General features: G+C 35.4%; 1 protein-coding gene across 7 annotated transcripts in view; it reads right to left on the minus strand.

The window, feature by feature from the left end:
• GSK3B (glycogen synthase kinase 3 beta) overlaps positions 1 to 22229 on the minus strand; it is a 275257-nt gene that overhangs the window by 25035 nt on the left and 227993 nt on the right. For 6 of the 7 annotated variants that reach the window (XM_020901778.2, XM_020901774.2, XM_070466019.1 and 3 more), the window contains 3 exons: positions 19815 to 19910; positions 10988 to 11026; positions 8169 to 8355 (listed from right to left, as the gene is read on the minus strand). In XM_020901778.2, the coding sequence (XP_020757437.1) occupies positions 8169 to 8355; positions 10988 to 11026; positions 19815 to 19910 (322 nt within the window). The remainder of the gene's footprint in view (positions 1 to 8168; positions 8356 to 10987; positions 11027 to 19814; positions 19911 to 22229) is intronic. The other variant, XM_020901757.2, reaches the window with a different exon arrangement.

Genomic DNA, 22229 nt, shown 5'->3' on the forward strand with positions numbered 1-22229 from the left:
CGATTCATGAGGTAGCAAAGAGTTGGACACGACTGAGCGACTGAACGGATACCATAATTTTACATATCACATGCTTTCAAGCTCTGTGTTCTTAGCTTTATTTCTCATTTTTTTCTTTGTCTTTCTGGAGTCAATTCATTTTTATAATCAGAATCTTGGAGCTGTAAGTATACTTAAATATCCTTTAATCCAACTACCTCATTTTTATTAAATCAGGAAACTCAGAAATAGTGCACAGCCAAGGTCTGCACCTAGTTAGAGACTAGGAAGGAGACTTTAGATCTGACTTATTCTATACATAATACTGCATCTTTTTATTATTGCATCTTTATTGCCTTGGCTATAAATCACATACCACTAATATTCTGGTCTTCCTGGAAGTGTATCTGTCCAAACTACACACAGAATTTTAAGTCAAGATATTAGTCTTTCACTGTTCCTATACCATTCCACATTCTCTCTAGTAGTACAGTTAAGGCAGCAGAACCACTCAAACCTCTGGGAGAGAGAAAACAATTCTTACAAATAGTTTGATAATTTAGATCCTAAAATTCTCAGTACAGTCAACATTATACATCAGTAATATTCTGGCTACCTGAACTAAAACTAAGTTGCCCACCTTTAGCAGCACTCATGAATTTCCTAAGCATTCCCTGCAGTGTATTTCCTTGGTTTAGTTTTCAATAACCTAGAAGAGTATAGCTTACCTAGAAATTTTACTCTTCTAAATTTACTCTAAATTTTGCTCTTCTCTTCTTTAGCTATAAAGTATCAAAGAATAATTCTGACACCAAATCCTTTGATAAGTATAAATAGCTCAATCTCTTATGTACCAGAATATCCACTTATTTATACCCAGATTTCCTGAAGTCCATTTATAAAGATCTTTTATAGATATTTTTCATCCAAAAGAACACAACAGAGAAACAGGGATAGTCACATAAAAAGTTTACAGTTTATTTATTTTTAAAAAGGGACTTCCCTGGTCGTGCAGTGGATAAGAATCCACCTGCCAATGTGCCAATGCAGGCAACCCAGGTTCAATTCCTGGTCCAGGAAGATCCTACATGTCGTGTGGCAACTAAGTCTGTGTGCTACAGTTACTGAGCCTATGTGATTCAACCACTGAGCCCATGCCCCGCCACAAGAGAAGCCTGCACGCTGCAACTAAGAGTAGCCCCTACTTGCCGTAGCTAGAGGAAAGCCTGTGTGCAGCGATGATGGTCCACCACAACCAAGATTAAAAATAAACAATTTTTTTAAAATTTAAAATTAAAAAAAAAAAAAAGAAAAAGGAGGGGCATTGTAAGTTAGAGCAATGCATGAGTTTCTGTTTAGGATTTGATTTATTTGTTGTTGTTTAGCTTAAGTTGTGGCCAACTCATCTGTGACCTCATGGACTGTAGTTGGCCAGCCTCCTCTGTCCATGAGATTTTCCAGGCAAGAATTACTGGAGCAGGTTGCCATTTTCCTCTCCAAGGGATCTTCCTGTCCCAGGGATCGAACCCACGTCTCCTGCATTGGCAGGTGGATTATCTACCACGGGACCACCAAGGTAGTCCCATTTGATTCATATCCTACATATTAATATAAATCAAGAGCCCCTATCTTATGTAGACTTATTCTTGCTATTATAAATTATAATAAACCTAACCCCCAAAAGCCTCTACTCAAGGTAAGAATATCAGAAGACATTTTACAAACTCAAGGTGGTTGAAGTACTATATCCACTTTAGATGTGGCTGAGGATATAAGGTAGGCTAGAAGAAAATGCCCAGGATATAGAAAACCTGATAAGAAGGTGGGCTGATGGTATTTCTGTGTATCTCTATTTCATAACAGAAAAACTGATTTAAAAATCATTGCCTTAAAGATATGGGGCCTCAAAAAAAAAAAAAAACCAGATATGGAGCCTCTAAATTATCAACAGTAATGAGTTACAATAGATTTTATAAATAAGTAGTCTACTGCTTTTAAATGAAGGAAGTACAACACTTTGGTAAGTTGGCCTTCTGTAACACTTGCCTTTGTTGCCACCTCTAACATGTCCTCAGTCCCCTGCTTTCATCACTTCCTTTAACACAAAGCTACATTCATCTAAAAAATCTTTCTTTGATCCTTTCCCCATTTCTTTTTGTTTTCTCTCACTCTTCCCTTTACTGTCCTTTTTAAACTTGTTTTGAAACCCATCTGCTATCCCATCATTGCTTTCCTCATGTCTGGATACTCCTGGACATCCACAGCCTGCCTGAGTTTGCATGTTGCTTTCTAGATGCTCCAAATATCCAGTTTTAACTTGCATTTAAAGCAGCTGTGCCTTCTTCTGGCCTAACCAATAATCTACTATTCCTCCTACTTCCCCACAAATGTACCATCCCCTCACATAATCCAGCTAATTGGTAGAGTGGTAAATTCTACAACCAAGTCACATTAATGTAAACAGTTGATAATCTTTACTTATATCTGTCCACCCCCCATCCTATCACATGACCTTGGGGGGAGCAGGGAGACAATGCTTTACTGGTTATAAATCTCATAAAAATTGGATAGAAAATTTGAATTGAGGATGTGTGTGGCGGAATTAGTTGGAAACTCATCTTTAAACACACAAAATCACCTATTTCCCTATACATTCCAGCCTTGGAATAGTAAAGAATCGGTAAACAAAGAAAACTGATTTCTGTTGGGATTTCCTGATTCTATTTGCTTCCTAAGGTCTGATTTAGTTATGTCCAACCTTTGAGATCCAATGACTGAGGGCAAGTAAGAGAATGGTTACTTTATGGTATGCTGAGTATCTGTGCTGGCCTCCAAGTCCTGGAAATAGATAACACTGTCAGTCAGGAGATCCTAGTTCACTGAAGCCCCAGTTCTAGAAAAAAGAGAGATGTAATAGTCTACAAGTTATAGATCCAGAAGATCAGAAAGATCTCAAAGTTTTTTTGTCCGGTATCCGTTCACCTCTCTTTTCCCTCTAGTTGATTATAGAAACACTTGTTTTGATTATATGGAAGTAATATTAATCAGTTTATGGATATTTACTCATGACACAGTAACAAACATCAAATTGTAGTTAGCTATAAGCTCTACTATATTTTGGGGCTTCCCTTGTAGCTCAGGTGGTAAAGAATCTGCCTGCAATGCAGACCTGGGTTTGATTCCTGGGTCAGGAAGATCCCCTGGAGAAGGAAACGACAACCCATTCCAGTATTCTTGCCTGGAGAATTCCACGGACAGAGGAGCCTGGCAGGCTACAGTCCACGAACTCGCAAGAGTTGGACATGACTTAGTGACCAAACCACTACCAACTTACTATATTTTACTCAAGTGTTTGATCTTTGTAGTTTTGTTCATATGGTAGGTTTGCTTTACTAATTAAAACTACAGTTCCAACAAGTAAAAGGAAAATTAGAAATGCCCAATAAGTTCTGGTTGAATGAGTTAATAAATACTGTGTATACTTAAAGTGGCATGTATCAAACACTCAAACATAGACTGAGCACCTAGTATACGTAGATCAAGGGCTACCTTTAGTTCATCTGGGGAAAGTAGTACAGACTTCACTGAAAGTTTGCTGAGGATAGAGAAGGGTTTTATTCTACCTACAGCAGGACACTCACTAATGACACCCATCATCCCTCTATTCTCTCTAGCTATACAACCAACTGGAAAGTTAGTTCTCTTTCTGTAACCTCTTATTCTGATCATCCATTAATTGTTATTAATTAGTAAAGTGCTTTAAAGTTGCAAGTATTTGTGAGTATGTAGATAAACGGGAACCCTTGTAACATTGCTAGAAGGAATGTAAAATGTGCAAGTCATTATGCAAAATAGTTTGGCAGTTTCTCAAGAAATTAAATACAGAATTACCATATAATTCAGTAATACCTCCCAAACTGAAAACACGTATTCAAACAAATTCATACTTGTACACAATAGTCATAGCAGAACTATTCACAATAGCTGGAAGGTAGTGACAAACCAAATGTCCATAAACAGATGAATGGGTAAACAAAATGTGGCATATCCCTATGCTATGGACTGAATGTTTGTGTCCCCCTAAACTTCATATGCTGAAGCCCTAAATCTCCAACGTGACAGTATTTGGAGGTGGAACCTCTGGGAGGAAATTAGGATTAGTAAGAAGGATTAACCCAGGTTGGGTGCATGAGACAAGTGCTAGGGCCTGGTGCACTGGGAAGACCCAGAGGGATCGGGTGGAGAGAGAGGTGGGAGGGGGGACCGGGATGGGGAATACATGTAAATCCATGGCTAATTCATTACAATGTATGACAAAAACTACTGTAATGATGTAAAGTAATTAGCCTCCAACTAACAAAAATAAATGGAAAAAAAAAAAAAAAAAAGAAGAGACACAAGAGAGGTGATCTCGCTTCACCATATAAGCAAGAAAGTAGCCGTCTGCAAACCAGGAAGCAGCCCTCATCAAATACTGAATGTCAGCATCTTGATCTTGATGTTCCCAGCCTCCAGAACTGTGAGAAATAAATGTTTGTTATTTAGTCACCCAGTTCATGGGTGTTAGAGTTGCCTGAACTGATTAAGACATGATATAATGAAAACTATATTTGTTGTTGCTTAGTCACTAAGCTGTATTCGACTCTTCTGCAACCACATGGGATTGTAGCCCACCAGGCTCCTGTCCATGGGATTTCCCAAGTCAAGAATACTGGAGTGGGTTGCCATTTCCTTCTAGGGGATCGTCTCGACCCAGGGATCAAACCTATGTCTCCTGCATTGGCAAGTGAGTTCTTTACCACTGAACCACCTGGGAAGCCCATAATGAAATATTATTCCACCATAAAAAGGGAATGAAATACTGATACATGCTACAACATGGATAAGCCCTGAAAACATGCTAACTGAAAGAAGCCAGACACAAAAGGTCACATATTATGTGGTTCCGTTATATGAAATATCCAGAAGAGGTAAATCCACAGAGACAGAAAGCAGACTGGTGGCTGCTAAGGGTCAAAAAAGGAGTCAGTGGAGACTGAATGCTTAATGGGCATGGAGTTTTCTTCAGGAGCAATGAAAATGTTGTGGAATCTGAGAGAGCTGATAGCTGTACAACACTGTGAATGTATTAAACATCACTGGATTGTTTAGTGTAAAATGGTTTATCTTACTATGCTACATGAATTTTATCTCAGTTTTTAAAAAAGCTTAGAAATTCATAAAATAACTTAGTTGTTTTAAACTTTATTTTCTTTAGTAATAATGGAAAGTTATTAGCCAGTGACTAAAGAATCAAATGTAATTACTTCAGAAATGATGTATGTGAACAGTGAAACAATCTTGATTTTCAAAATCTAATCAAATAAAAGGTTTAAGCAGTATCTCAGTTTCAATGAACACAAACAGGTGCACACACACATTGAAGAGTATGGATTAAAATATGTCTCAATTTAAGGAGAATTATTCTCCAAAATATATCCATCATAAATATCACAAGATGCATCATGTGTATGCATCTGAGTTTCTACCAAGTTGTTTACTTAACAAGGGGCTGTCTTGATTTGTATATTTTGAGAAACAAAGTACTTGCTGGAGGAAATCCTTAGCATGGGAAAAAAAAGATCAAGGTTCCCTTTAAACTTTGGGAAACTTTAGTTATCTGACAGAAATGGTAAAAAAAGAGGCAAAAAAAAAATCTAGCACTGACTTAGTAGCTTCTCATGCCACGATCCACAGTTTTACTGGATGTCACCGTATGCAAATAAAACGCAGTGAGCTCAAACCCAGTGCTCTACGACAACCTAGAGAGGCGGGGTGGGGTGAGAGGTGGGAGGGAAGTTGAAGAGGGAGGGGACATATGAATGTCTAGGGCAGATTCATGCTGATGTATGGCAGAAACCAACACACTATTGTAAAGCAAATATCCTCCAATTAAAAATAAACAAAATTTAAAAACAAAAGTCTTTTAGATACTACTTTATAAAGCAATCCATTAAATAATTATATTATGCATAATATGACACATTTATGTAAATAGATGGATGTAGAATTTCCAATGGTGGTCTCAGGTAGATTCAAAAAGAGCTTCATATCAAAAACTTTAGGTAATGTAACCTAAAAAACTATACAGATGGTTCAAAAAGTAGCTCTACTGATTACAAAGACACAGATGTGAAAGATGCATATAGAGTTTGAAAAATATTGTTCTATAAAATTTGAGATGTAAAAAAAAATCCTAAACTACTGTGTGTGCGCTCAGGCTGACTCTTTGTGACCAAACCCATGGACTACTGCCCACCAGGCTCCCCTGTTCATGGATTCTCCAGGCAAGAATACTGCGGTGGGTTGCCATTTCCTTCTCCAGGGGATCTTCATGATCCAGGGATCTCTTGCCTCTCCTTCACTGACAGGTGGATTCTTTACCACTGAGCCATCTGGGAAGCCCAAACTAATATTAACTTTATATAATTTAAATCTATTTGAGTTAACAGAAAGAATCCTTTTGAGATCTTCTAAATGGGAAAACAGAGGATCACTTTATATTCAAGGGTTATTAGTATTAGAAAAGAGCTACACCATAAAATCATAAAGTGATTACTTTGAAAGCTAAAAGTAATCCTTTCGGGACTGTGATTTTAATTTTCTCTATACTTCCTCTGCACTTTTAACATTTTCTTCCATCTAAACGCATTACTCTTGATTAAAGCAAAAGTAGTTAAGAATTAAAAATAAAATTTATTTTCTCAAGATGTCTAAAATTTTTATGACACGGAATTAATGAATTTCTGCTGTGGAAGAGAACAACAGTCTCCCAGTCAAACCTTCTGCCAAACAAGAATAATCTTACCTACAATATTTGACATCATCCAGCTTTTCCCTGATATACAGATCAGTATTTTGAAAACACCGTGTTCCACTATTACCAGTTGAAAACGTCTTTACTGATTTCTAAATATTTATTTAGTCTCTCTTTATGCCAGGGGCTGGGGCCTTTATTTGAGGTATTTTTCTCAGGAGTCCCTTAAATCTTCACTTTCGAGGCTCTATATTTAATTCTGCTCCTTTGTATACTCTACCTGGTGTTCATTAACATCTTAGAGAGGCATAGTCAGGACTTAAAACAACATTCCAAATGATTTCTGATCAGCCCAAGTCAAAATTAATAGTCGCAGGAAACCTGAAGATTTTTCTTTGATGAATGAGATTACGTAAGGATTGCTAGTAGCTACATAATACTGACAGTTTAAGATTATAGTCAACTGAATCATCCTATAGTCAACTGAATCATCCAAGTCTATTCTACTAGCAACTCACATCTTCCAAATCTAAAGTTTAAGAAATGTATTTTTCCACAATCAGTTTTAAAAAAAGCTTAAAAGGGGGAAATTTTTTTGCTTTATAATAAAGTAAATTATATCTATTTCCTGATCACAGAAAGCTCTCTATCCCTTCTATATTTTTAGCTTGACTAATTAATCAAAACAAGCTATCTATTTACTCCTTGTTTTATCTACAGGGAATTGGACATGTTTAATGTTCAGTTTATGAAGAACATCATCAGTGGCAGTGTGGCTGATGAATGAATGCAAAATGACCATTCCTGGGCTTTTTAGAAACCATCAATACACAAACTCAGTTTTCCTATCAGTGTTTTCTTAGCAGTAGCAATGATGCCAAGACTCAGGAGAGATGAAAATTTCTCTTCTACATCCCTTATATAAGTTCTAAGATGGGCTTTATAGGACTCCAGTTTTCTCTGTCTGTATGGCATCTAAAATTACACAAATATAGCCACCAGTTTATTTCCGGGTTAAGAAAACTTGATATAAATCCCTGAGAAGCAAGGAATTTTAACATTCGAGACATAAATCTGTAGATTAAATTGTATGTCAACCTTATTAGTGATAAACCTTACTCAGTGAAATCTCTGTAACTTCTCCAGTACCAAGATTTATCAGAACCTGCTAAAAATTAGAGAAGCTATGCCTATTTGAAAAATTTAATCTGCCTTTATTTTGTTCAAAACCATGTAAGTGTGGTAGCCTAGTAAGTGGTTATATAGGATGCTCCCTTCATGTATAAGTACTTAATATGCCTACTTTTACCTTGCAAAGATTTAATAGAAAATTCAAGTTACACATGTGTAACTTTCCCAGAAAATGGTAAAAGGATTAAGTGTTAGGAGTTACCTTGAGTGGTGAAGTTGAAGAGTGCAGGTGTGTCTCGCCCATTTGGTAGTTTGACATTTGGGTCCCGTAATTCATCAAAAAATGAATGTGCACAAGCTTCCAGTGGTGTCAGTCGGGCAGTTGGTGTATACTCCAGCAGACGGCTACACAGTGCAATCGCCTCGGGTGGAGTTCGGGGTCGGAAGACCTACAGAATAAAAAAAAAAAGAGAGAGAGAGAAAGTACAGTTACTGTTTCATGTAAGAATCTTTGCAAATTATCGTCTGAGTACTGAGTTAATTCCCACCATGTACAAAAACATGGTTGCATTTGTGAAAGAAACCTTTTAGAATGAAAGGAGTTAACTGCATATAATTTACCACATTGGGGTGAACTGCTAATTAAAGACTATATGAAAAAGGCTCAGAGAAAAATCTAGGGGAAATGGAAAAAAAAATCTATACAAGCTAATCATAAAGCAGTATAATCAAACATGCAACAATATATGACAGGCACAAAAGAAAGTCTCGATTCTGGGGGCAGTCACGACTAGAAGAATGCAAAGTTAATTTTAAAGTTTTGACTGCTCTAAGAGTTATAGGGTTTGCCTCTTTGGTGTGACTTTTTTTTTAGCAGAACAATTGTTGACAATCAACAGCACTGTTCAAATCTGGCAATTAATATCTTTTTAAAAAGAAAAGCTGTTTATTCTTTAATGATTTGGTATTAACTTTTCAATAAACAGAGCCTATTATTATTTGAAGAAATTCTTCAATATCCAGGACTTCTCGAAATGTCCAAAAATATTTTCTCAGTCAGTTGTTATCTTAACACGGCCAGTTTATCCCTCATTTGAATAGATATTCTAGGGTTTTAATCAGGAAATAGAGAAACTTATTTTTCATTAAGAACATTAACTCACAGAAAAAGTAAACTGAAAGCTATAATGAGGCAAAATGCAAATAAACTTATTTAAAGGAACAGAAAGCTTTCTACTCATCTATGTCTTAAAACTTCAAATAAATACATAAAACTATGAAAAATATACTTTGTTTTAAATTATGGATAGTTAAAGAATAAAAGCAGAAGGGAAAAACAAACAAACATAAACATCTGGACCGAAAGCTTTTGAAATTAAAGAAAAATGAAACACATATCCCTTGACAGAAGAACACAGACTCAAGTAGGGGCAATGGTGGAAGTTGACAGACACAAAAAGGAAAACAGATGTGTAAAAATGGAGGGCAAGAGACCTACATGTGAGGAGAGGACATGCAGACCGTGACAAGGCACAGAGGAGTCTGAGAGGCTTGTTTCCTAATGAGAAAGGCTCATGTAACATTTGGCTATTCACCTAGGCTGAAAGCAGGAGAACTGGTTACTACTACAGAACTCATTAGATTATGAGACTATTTATAAGAGTACTTTCTACAATGAAAATCCTTTTTTCATTTTGAAACAAAGTTTATTATTAATAAAGACATTTTCCTTGGAAATTGAGAAATCTTGGCTTGAGTAGGATACTAGAAATTTATTTGTGAACACTAAAGATCTTAGTTAATTTAGTTGGCTGTGTTAGAAAACCCTCTCCACAGTTACAAGCTGCTTTATCTTTATTCTTTTGAATAATCTGACTTGCCTCCGTCAAGGAACTAATGTACTATATTATTTGAAATGTTTACATCTTTCACTGTTTGTGGTCATTTCCCCCCTCTCTTGCTCCCCAGCCAGAACCATAATCAAACTCAAAATGTAGAAGAAAATAACCAGTGGAAACATTAAGAAATTTTTTATGAAAATACTAAGCACTACTGACTTATTTTACCCCTGAGGGAAGTTTGTATTTATTTGACAGCACATGGATTTATTTTATAAATGTTAGCTAGTCTAATAAAAAAGCCTCTGACCAATAATGGGAGCACAAAAGTAGAATTAAAAGTACCACCACCAAAAGTAGAAATAAGTATCTTTTAACATTCATATGTAGGATAGGTGGACAGTGAGTGTATTTTAAATGAAAAAATTCTGTGTTACATCTGTTAATAAACCAGTATTTTAAATGTACTTCTGATTAGTAAAAAGAAAATCATCCACGTCTTTTTTGATTCTTACTGACTAAAAGTCACCATCCATGTTGGTACTAAGGCACATAATAGCTTACTCTGCCAGGGAACCCTAACTCACAGAATCAAAGAGTTAGAAAAATAATCAAAATAATTCATTCTAAGAACCTACATTAAAATCAAGACTTAACCTGCCTTTTTAAAAAAGTACCCATTATTATTTCTAACCCCTTGAGAGATTCCTGATGAGAAAAGCCTTGGTTCAGTAATCTACGGATAAAGGTTAAGAAAATTATGTGGGGTCAAATCCCAGCATACCCAATGTCCAGATTTCTGACCATAAGACAGGGTGTGGTAGCATGCAACTTTCAAAAATTATAGGCCAAACTAGAAAGTTTTTCTGAATTATCTTTGTGTCTAAAGAAAAGGAAACCAGTAACTACTGTCACTTGGCTTTTAATAATGAGGTTTCTGCTGCTTTTCATTCCATACTAAATTGTTTTAACAGTCGAAATCTTTGGTTCTGTGGGGTTTTGTCAATATTTATTCTTGTAAAAATACTTTTCAAACCCCACTCCTAAACTTCAGCTTAGTTATCAATAATCAAGAAACAGAGACTCTAAATATATACCACAAGCAAAACCTATACCACACAGCTACCTACTTTGTTTTTATTATTACATTTCAAGAATGAATAACTAGCTTTTCAAAAAAGTTTTCCCCCCGAGTTTTATAGACCTGCCCTGAAATTTTGGGAAAAAAAAATTAAGTACATACCCGCACTCCTGAGGTGAAATGTCCTGTTCCTGACGAATCCTAAAGATGAGAATGCAGTGAAATAATCCAAACAGGGGAAGTCAATCCAAAAGAGAATAGTCCAGCAAGGAAAAATATATCCAATGTTATAAGAAATCCATGGTGTGGAGGGGGGGGGACATAGAAAATGTTTATACAGTTATAAACTTTAAACATCAGTCTGCACAGTAGCAAGTCCAAGTTTTAAAAATTATTTCACCACAGTGTATGCAAAAAAAATTTGATTGCGCAATGGTGAGGCACAGTAAAGAAATTAAATTTTAATTTAATTATGTTCTGATGCCAGTGCATTTATTAAAAAAATATAAAACCAAAAAAAGTTAAAATCAAAATGAAATCTAGAAGTAAAATTCCCAAAGTAAAGTGTTTGGTCTTCTATGACCTGGATTCATTGTCCATTGACATGGCTGGGAAGGGGCATATCAGCCTGCTTTTCAAGATGTGAGTTCCCAAAATGCTAATTTTTCTCTATTAATGAATTCCAGTAACACAGTATAAACATTTTTGCTAAATTATTAGTGATGAGAGGAAAGTGATAAATTTATTTAATTTATAGATTTCAAGCCAGATATTTTCAATTTGTGTGAGCTAAGAAGGATCAGGCCACCGCGGATTATTCTCCATTTTGGATTGACTTCCCTGATAAAAGATATTTACTGACATTCTCATTATCTTAGGACTCTTCAAGAAATTGACATATCACCTCACAAGTGCGGGTATAAACTTACTTTTTCTATTGTGGGCTTTGCTCCCTCATACCCTTTCCTTTTTGGAAAAACTCACTGAAAAAAATTCTGTATCTCTGAGCACTACAAATTCAACACAGTTCCATCTGCAAATATGCCCAATTCACCCACCAAAAGCTAAACAAAAATATATACAATGAACAATACAACTAAGGGACAGTCACAGTTATAGGTGACATGCATAGTAAGTAATGTAAACCAACACCTAGGCACAACCGAGCCAAATATGCAAAAGGGAGGTAGCAGGGTCTATTATGTCTAGGTATTGAGAACAAAAAATGGCAGAACTCACCAGTAGCTGTGAATTCCCTTGGCTATTCTAAGAGAATTTAACATTCTTTTAGGATAGTTTCCAGTGGGGGAATTAAATATTTTGCAAAAATAAATAATCCGCGGATTACTTTTAGTCTGCAGACTAAAATTTAGTTCACAAATTAAAATCCGGCCCGTTAGGATAAAAATCTCTCATGAACTTAAAACACACCAGGTGGACAAAAATAGAAAACCAGACTAAAAAAATGAGAGCACAAAGTAAGACTCAACTGGGCCAACTAACAATTAGTGCGCAGACTAAATATGGCCAGCCAAGAATGTTAGCAAGGCCATGAAGAGCCAGCCCAAAACACTCCCTGTAAAAACTAAAACCAGAAGTAAGGAAATAAAACAGAACAAAGCAAAAAATAAAGAAATAAACAAAAGGAAGAAAGAAAACAAAAGAGAAAAGAAAAACTGAAAAGAACCAAAACACTGACATGAACTTTTAAGTGATTCAACTACTACCTCACCTGTGCAGCAACTCATTTTCTTAAATTGAACAAACTCTTATCACAAATACTAGTCTAAAGAAGAAACTAGGAGAAAAAAAAATTTTTTCTCCCCAAAAATAAAAGTCTCTGTGGTACTGAATGAGTTAAGAATGAGTTCTTAATGGAAGAGTTATTCAAAATAAACTTGCATTTGGATAACTCAGAAAGGACACAGGCCATTTTCTCCTTCACATGTCCTAGAATAGACTTTTGCCATCAAACATCAAATTTCAACCTGGAGCTAACTGTTATGACTGAATCTTAAGCCCCTTAAAATTACCATTTATATACCACATCAAGGCCTACGGTTGATTCTCATAGCATCAGCTCTCAACAATTCCACTATATTAAACAGCCAACCAGAGCAATGTAAAAATGCCTATGGGACAATGATAATTAATCTAAGTAGAATGGAGAACAAGTACTGTGCCTTGTTCAGTAGCTCAAGCAGCTATTCCTCTTCAAGTTTTCATTGTGATAAATGTACAGTACAGACACTGTTCGCTGGTCATACACAAAATACACAAGCATTCAATGTTAAAAACTGATAAACCATGAACACTTCTGAAGAGAAACCCCAGTATATAAAATTATTTGCAATTTGTAAAGCTATATGCAGGACTAAAAGTGAGACAATGTCATGGATTTGCTGACTAGTTAATTAACTAAGAAAAGAATTTAAGTCTACTGAAGTGCTCATGTACAGCACATAATTCATAAGAAACACAAACATCCTTTCCTTAGCCACAATTCAATAAAGTTTAGCTTCACTAATTAAAATACACATAAGGAATATAATGTTGGTATCAGCATTGAACTATGCCACAAATTCCTTCCTCTAATCTCATTTGCTGATAAAATACTATAGAAGTGTAATTTACCAAATGTCTACTTATCCAATTTAATCTTTCATTATTCATAAAATGATTACTATATTCAGGTTGATCTTCCTAAGAATATAGGAATATTTCCTTTTCATCCATACCTGCATACCTTAAGGGATAGTCCCCTAAGCTACAACAATTCCTAACTTTAGCAGCACCTAAGCAAACCCAAGGGCTTCCCAGGTGTAAAGAATCCACCTGTTAATTAAGGAGACACAAGAGACATGGGTTTGATCCCTGGGTCGAGAAGATCCCATGAAGCAGGAAATGGTATCCTTGCCTGGAAAATTTCATGGACAGAAGAGCCTGGTGGGCTACAGTCCATAGGGTTACAAAGAGCCCGACACGACTAAGTGACTGAGCACACATGCACGCAAGCAAATCTAAACTGTCCTTCAACAGTACCCACCCTCACCCACCAGTCCTCCTATCACCTTTAAAAGGAGGCTCCCTTTTCCCTCCACCACCCACACTGAAGATCCTCCCCATGATACCTATAGCATGTGAAAAACCTTGGAACACCAACAGCATGTAATCAAGTATATGGTTATATATTATTCAATATTTGCTTACACTGACTCAGATATATATCACCCTTAAGTGTTTCAAAGATGGAGACTATATATTTTAAGGTTTTTTTGTATCCTTTATGGTGTCCAGCACAGCACTGATACACAGGAGATAAGTGTTTTAAAGAACAAATGATAAGTCACAAATTTTTGCCTTTTTTAAATTGACCCTCAACCCTATCCTCTGCTCCCCACAAGTGATCCATTCTTTCTTTTTTACCTTATTCTTCTCACATATGGATTCACCACCTTAGTAGTTGGATTTTAATGTGCAATAGTTTCCAAAGAAATAGGGTAAAGCCAGTAATAAACAGAAAAGTGAAGAGGTCTATTCACATAGCAAAACAGATGTTAGAAAAGAAGTGATTATTCTAGCACTACTGAAGATGGAGGTAAAAATTCAGTAGGGAATATAGTGTATTTATGAGACAAGTGATAGTGTACTAATTGAGGTCTGTAGGCAGATGGGTTGAATAGTAATATTGAAACTGATTACCTGAACAGCAGACAAAACAGACAAATGACAAACTTAGGAATCAACAGAAATCCCCAACATAGTTTCATGCTTTCCGGAATACATGAGCAAAACAAGGCAGAAAGGCCAGAAAAGCAGAGTAGATCAGCAAAACAACAACAACAAAATGTTTGACAGGGATTTTTGCTTTGTGCTAAGACCCTTTGAATGTATTTTTCGGTAATGGGTGAAACTAGTTAAAACAGGTAAGTTTACCAAATGAAAATTCATCTTGTAGTCAAAGACTCAGGAAAAAACATTATGAAGAAAGTCATTTAAAAAAATAAAAGTGGGCCTTTTGGTTTAGCTTTAAGCATAGAGAATAATACATGTATTAACTAATTCAGCTAGTCTGATTCCTTTGATGGCTGAAATGACCTCAATTTTTTGCTTACTCTGTTAGCTAGTTAGAAACACTAGTATTCACTCATTTCACAGCATGTGGACTGTGTTCTAAGAAATCAAGTATGTAAGGATTGATTTTTGTGGATAATGCTTTCTGGGATACTTAAATCAATGGTCTAAGGTCCCCACATATCCTAGAGCAATTAACTATTAATCATGTATACCCAAGTCTCAGCAACAAACATTTTTAGGTAACATTCATTTTATTATCAACAAAAGAGAAATGAGAAGCTGCTATGGTACATATATGGTGTGACTTGGAAGGTATTACAGGAGTTATACGGTGGGAATAATCACATAGAGCTTGGATAATTAGATGTTTCATGGGAGAAGGAGATCTGAAGTCTTGACAAAGGTCAAGACTGAGTAAGCAGTGAGAAAGAACACTCTAAGTGTTCACTAGTAAGAGGTAGAAATGAATGTGGCTTTTCCGGGGAACAATCAGGAGAACAGTTTGATCAGATTAAGAAATTTAGCATGACAGCATGATCCCTTCAAAGTGAGCAGGACAACACTGTCATATGTAGTTAAGTTATTAAACAGTAGTCAATCTAAAGAAACCAAGGCCCTTGGGATTCTAATCTACTTTCTCTACTAACTAGATATCATTCATGAATTACATTACTCTGAAAGAATATACAGACATCTGTGTTACCTAACTCAGAGGTCCCCAACCTCCAGGATGTAATGCCTGATGATCTGAGGTGGAGCTGATGTAATAATAGAAATAAACTGCACAGTAAATGTAATGCATCTGAATCATCCTGAAACCATGCCAACCCTGGTCTATGGTCTTCTCCGAAACTGGTCCCAGGTGCCAAAATGGCTGGGTACTGCTGATCTAACTGACCTCACAGGATTATTTAATACTGGAATAAGACAGGGGAATATTTACTTTAACTTTAACAAAAAGTGAGCACAATCAGATACTCAAAATAGGGAATAAACATATATAACCATTACAATGTTAACTTTATTAGAAATCCTTAATCTATCCTAACTGAACACTCAACTTTTAAATTCATTGCCTAATTACATGCATTTAAGGGTGAGGGAACTGGAGAACTTGGGAAAGATTAGGTTTAACTGACTAAATGCCTCAGGAAAGGTTAAGAGCAGGACAAAGAACTAAATCTCTCATTTTTCTGGAGAGAAAAGCAGAAATAATTAGGAAGAGAGTGACTGGATAATCTGTCATCCAAAGTGGGACAGTGAAGAGTGTGAAGAACATGCCATTAATAATCATACTGGGCAAACATAAACTGGGACATATAATCACTCTTCTCACTATACGTATGGTATATAAAAATTTTCCTATAGGCAATGAGGAATCAGAAAATTTTCAAACAGGAGAGACAACATCACATGTGCTTTAAGGAAGATGACTTTGACAGCAGTGAGGATGTGAAAGATATGAAGGAGGGAACTCAGGAGGTAGGAGGTTGTTTCAGTAATTCTATGATATGATGTTGGGCTAAAGTCAGGGCAGTGGAAATAAGAGAGGACAAATCCTCTATATGTATACTTGTTTTCAAAAGAACCTGAAGAAAAGACAGAACAGCTAACTGCTTTCTTACAAAAGCAAAAAGCAACATGAGGCACAAAGAATGGGAGCAATGCTTATACTAGATCCTTACTTCATACCTAAATAGACTGTCATTTACCCAAATCTCCATGTACCAAATACAGAATTTCAGCTTCTTCTCTTCTTCCAACCAATCTCCACCTCTATTTAATTCTCAATTTGCTTTTGCTATCATTTCCTTTTGCGTCCCATCTGGCTTTTATTCTTTTAACTGTATAGCATACACCAAAAGGCAAGTATTTATCTTCCCCACCATCACTCTCAATACTGGTCCCCGTTTCAAAACATTAGTATATATATTTCCTTTCCAACTTAAGCCACAAATGCTTATTCAATGAATTAGGTTGTTCTGGATATTAGGTAATAGTCAAGGGCATCTTACTGGATTTCTGAATTCTCAAGATCCCTGCAATGTATCACACTAGGATTATTTCATTGTTTTGTTTCTTCTGTTTGCTATCTTTCTTATACATCTGAATACCCTCACTCAATGCTTCCAAGGAAGACATTTTCTTCCTTCATCTTTTTGTCTGCCTACTTTTTTTGAGAACAGGAGCTCCCGGTTCTGGGGATATAGCTGCACTACACTATTACATGATCAAAAAAAGGTTTCAGCAAATGGGGCTAAGTAGGTTTTAACAGAAGACTTCGATAAAGGCAAAGCAGATTTTGTTTCCAGACTCCCATTTACCTGCTCTCCAAAGGCAAAATGCTTTTTCCTTTAGAGAATGACATTATGTATGTTAAAAAAACAAAAAACAAAACTCCACTGGCTGCCTAGCATAAAAGAGTATTTCTCAAGCTGACATTCACTATCACGAAGGAGGGGAGACTTTCCTCTAGAAATTTAAAATTTGGTATTCTTATTTTGACAATAATCTACTCTTAATAATCAATGTAAATATATTCTGGATCATCTGGAAGACAGAGTAGTGCCATGGAATTTGTGTGTCTGAATTTGGTTTTGTGTTTACAACCACAGTAACAGCAACCTAATGGTGTGCATTAATGAGAAATTAATGTAATGTCCTATTATATAATAAATGCATTTATACCAAGTGAGAACCAAATTATGCCACATATGAGTGAAGAATTCACAAGAGTTTGAAGACACAAAATAGATGGGAGAATTGAATTATTATTCTATATATGGTACAAGAATAGAAGCCTCAATAAAACAAAAGGGCTTTGTGTATATTATTCGAGCTGGAAAAGCATTAGTGTAAGACATAGAAACATCTGGAATTCACAAGGGTAAAAGATGTAAAGCATATGCAAATTCACCATTAATCTTCTATTGCTTGCATGGTAACTGTATCATTCCTCACATTCCATCCTGGCTAATACTTGAAGAGATATAATCAAGGGGAAAAAGTACAGAATATGACACACACTAATACTGGTGGCAGTCTTGATTTAAAAAAAAATGAGGACAAGGACTACTAAATAAGATCTCATGACCTCATTTCAGCATTGTATTGCTTAGAAACTATATACACAGGATGAATACTTAGAACAGATTCGACCAAAAAGAATTTTACTTTTCTTTCTTCCTTAAAATAACATGCTTATTTAAAAAAATATGGAAATGCAGAACAAACAAAATAAAATCACCTATACTCTTCTTATTCAAACTACCATTAGCATTTTGGAATACTTCCCTGTATTAATTCAATACACAGAATTCTTTTTGCTTCTTGTTCTTCTTTAACATGGCTGAAATCATGGTATACTACAAATCACTTATTACACTGTAACTTGGAGTAACTTTGCTGGATTCAAACTGCAGCTCGGATTCTAAATCCAAATAGGGCACCTATGATTCTGAGTTTAGAACCAGTGAGAGGACCTAAAAAATCTGACTCAGATTCAAAATAAACTTAAAATACCAAGACCAAAGGATGACTTATCTCAGAACATTTAGTGTTTACTGAAAACTTAAAAGGAGGGTGGGGGAGAGGGCAATGTCTTGATCAATGAAAGCTACAACTTATTATTCTGGCAGTAAAATTATTACTGAGGTCTTTGTTTCTAAATAATGAATAATTAGTAATAAGAGGATTTTCTGAAGTGAAGTGAAGATATTTGATAACTTGAAGCAAAGAAACTTGAATAATACAACTTAGCAAGAGACCTACTTTGAATCTGGAAACGTAAATTATTTCACCTAAATTACTTTACCTATTATTATAAAAGATATATAACCAATTAAATGAACTTCTCAATGTTCAAAACAAACTGTTCTATGTACATTTTTAAATATACAAGATCTCTGATTGAAATATGTATTAGAAAGTTGAGTATTTCCAACCCACAAAATATATAATGAAATATAAGAGTAAACTGGGAAGGGGGATATATAATGGCACATAACTAGAACGTTAAAAAACTTGGTGTTAAACACACACACACATACACAGAGAAGACGCTTAATCCTGACTTTGTCAGTCACATATGGAAACATGGATAAGTCATTTGGCATGTTTAGCTAGAGTTTCACAATCTATAAAACAAGAGAGTCACTCTAGCTATAAACCTTACTGAGATTTTTTTCCCCTCTGCATACAATCTCACAAATCAGACATGAAAATAACTTTTAAATAAAATCTCTCTACAATCACTTCAATTAACTATCAAAACAAAAAATAAAATCTTCTCATAAGTTAGTGCTTATGCTCTTAGAATTGGCTCCAACTAAAAGTTGAAGTCAGGCTTTTCCAATGGCTAGTGACATCCCATGGGCATATCAACTGCTTTCAACGCATACTATTACTGAGGCCAAATCTTCATTTTACTCTTGCTCCCAAAACACCAACAGGAAAGTAAACAAGAGAAGAACACAAAATATAATCTATATATCAGTAGTTTAAAAAGAATAAAAATATATGTGATACTGAATGCTATATGATACTGAATGTAAGTACCCTGAACTATGTAAAGAAATTACTTCTGAATTTTAAAGAGTAAAAATTAATATATAAGATCCTGCACTTAACGAAATTCTTTATTTGAAAACTATGCATATGTACTGTCCTCATCCTACAAATAAAAACCCAGATTGGAAACTTTATACAGGAAATCAATGGGAATTAAGCTATATACAATCAATGAAACACTGATGCATAATTATCCAATTATTTTTACATGCAGAAGTGCTGTTGTACTTTGTACTCTGACAGCCACCTAGTCTCAAAATAGTTTAGTTCAAGAACAATGAGAAATCCAACTTCTAATTAACTACTGGTTAATGTATTTTTTAAAAAACTCTTTCTGACTCACCTTAGTCCAAGGATGTGCCTTAATCTGAGGGAATTTGAATTCCGTGTAGTTTGGGTTCATTTCTCTAATTTGCTCCCTTGTTGGTGTCCCCAGGACCTAGATAAAGAAAGAAAGTTATTGCCATAATTTTCTATATACTTATATAGTCTTTATGTTTTAATGTACTGGCTTCACTGGAAAAAGGAATTCCAAAAGTTATAAAATATGTAACTCATTAAATAGAGAAGACTTTATAAAAGACTTCAATTTCTGACTAGAGAACCCAAGCTATAGGTAGTATACAGACTTTTTAACAGTCATCAAGTTTGTGTAAGAAAGGTCACTCAAAAATATTCAACTGAAAATCAGGCATCTTTGTTCTGTCTAGAAAAACAATCTATTGTGATGACATCTGAAGTGAGAGTATCTTTTATTCATTTATCCATCAGTAAAGTAAGTCAAAGGTTTTATTATCAAAAAACTAATTAGGAGAACCTTGGTTAAACATGGTCATCAAAAATTCCACTCAATCACTGAATATTAAGTGAATGTCCCTGTGTACTATGAACTATATGAAGAATACTAAGAAAAAGAGAGATTCTAACTATGAGAAACATATATTTGTGTGTGGAAAAAAGTATAACTATAATACAAGATAAAAATATATTGAAAATATTGAATATATTGAAATATATTGAAAATATATTCAAAATAATTGAAAATATATTGAAAATACTTCATTACCTCCAGAACTGTATTAGGCACCAAACGAAGGAAAAGTATATGGACTTGACTGTATAAGACAGATGATGAGAAGAGACATTAAGTACTAAAATGAGTACTTTGAAGAAAAATGACACTTATTAAGTATCTTTATAACTCTAGTGCCCAATATAAAACAAGTCTGTTGAAATAAAATGTTAATCCATTTAACTCAAGGACAGTTGCACAGAAGGAGTAGAATGTAAAGTACTTCATCAGTGGTGAACAAAAAAGGCAAACTAAGAATTTCAGGTGTTTGTTGTTATTATTTCTAATTCTCTAGACTTCATTAAAACTTTCAGAACTTAACCAAATTTTTTAAAGTTTTATTCTTCAAAAGACATTCATATAATTTTAGAAACAAAAGCAAAAATAAACAAATGGGACCTAATGAAACTTAAAAGCTTTTGCACAACAAAGGAAACTATAAGCAAGGTGAAAAGACAGCCCTCAGATTGGGAGAAAATAATAGCAAACGAAGCAACAGACAAAGGATTAATCTCAAAAATATACAAGCAACTCCTCCAGCTCAACTCCAGAAAAATAAATGACCCAATCAAAAAATGGGCCAAAGAACTAAACAGACATTTCTCCAAGGAAGACATACAGATGGCAAAAAAACACATGAAAAGATGCTCAACATCACTCATTATCAGAGAAATGCAAATCAAAACCACAATGAGGTACCATTACACGCCAGTCAGGATGGCTGCTATCCAAAAGTCTACAAGCAATAAATGCTGGAGAGGGTGTGGAGAAAAGGGAACCCTCTTACACTGTTGGTAGGAATGCAAACTAGTACAGCCGTTATGGAAAACAGTGTGGAGATTTCTTAAAAAGTTGGAAATAGAACTGCCATATGACCCAGCAATCCCACTTCTGGGCATACACACCAAGGAAACCAGATCTGAAAGAGACACATGCACCCCAATGTTCATCACAGCACTGTTTATCATAGCCAGGACATGGAAGCAACCCTAGATGCCCATCAGCAGACGAATGGATGAGGAAGCTGTGGTACATATACACCATGAAATATTACTCAGCCATTAAAAAGAATTCATTTGAATTAGTTCTAATGAGATGGATGAAACTGGAGCCCATTATACAGAGCGAAGTAAGCCAGAAAGATAAAGACCATTACAGTATACTAACACATATATATGGAATTTAGAAAGATGGTAACGATAACCCTATATGCAAAACAGAAAAAGAGACTCAGATGTATAGAACAGACTTGTGGACTCTGTGGGAGAAGGCGAGGGTGGGATGTTTCAAGAGAACAGCATCGAAACATGTATATTATCTAAGGTGAAACAGATCACCAGCCCAGGTTGGATGCATGAGACAAGTGCTCGGGCCTGGTGCACTGGGAAGACCCAGATGGATTGGGTGGAGAGGGAAGTGGGAGGGGGGATCGGGATGGGGAATACATGTAAATCCATGGCTAATTCATTTCAGTGTATGACAAAACCCACTGCAATGTTGTAAAGTAATTAGCCTCCAACTAATAAAAATAAATGGAAAAAAATAAATAAATAAAAAACGATCCAGTGTGTGGGGGGGGAACAAAAGACATTCATACAAAAACAAAATGTAAGCTAGACTGAGTAGGTACTGTGTAATTTAATTCATATAGAATTCTAGAACATCTTCTGCCTACAGTCACAGAAA

Source organism: Odocoileus virginianus, chromosome 4 (genome assembly GCF_023699985.2).
Source record: "Odocoileus virginianus isolate 20LAN1187 ecotype Illinois chromosome 4, Ovbor_1.2, whole genome shotgun sequence".
NCBI classification, from domain to species: Eukaryota; Metazoa; Chordata; class Mammalia; order Artiodactyla; family Cervidae; genus Odocoileus; species Odocoileus virginianus.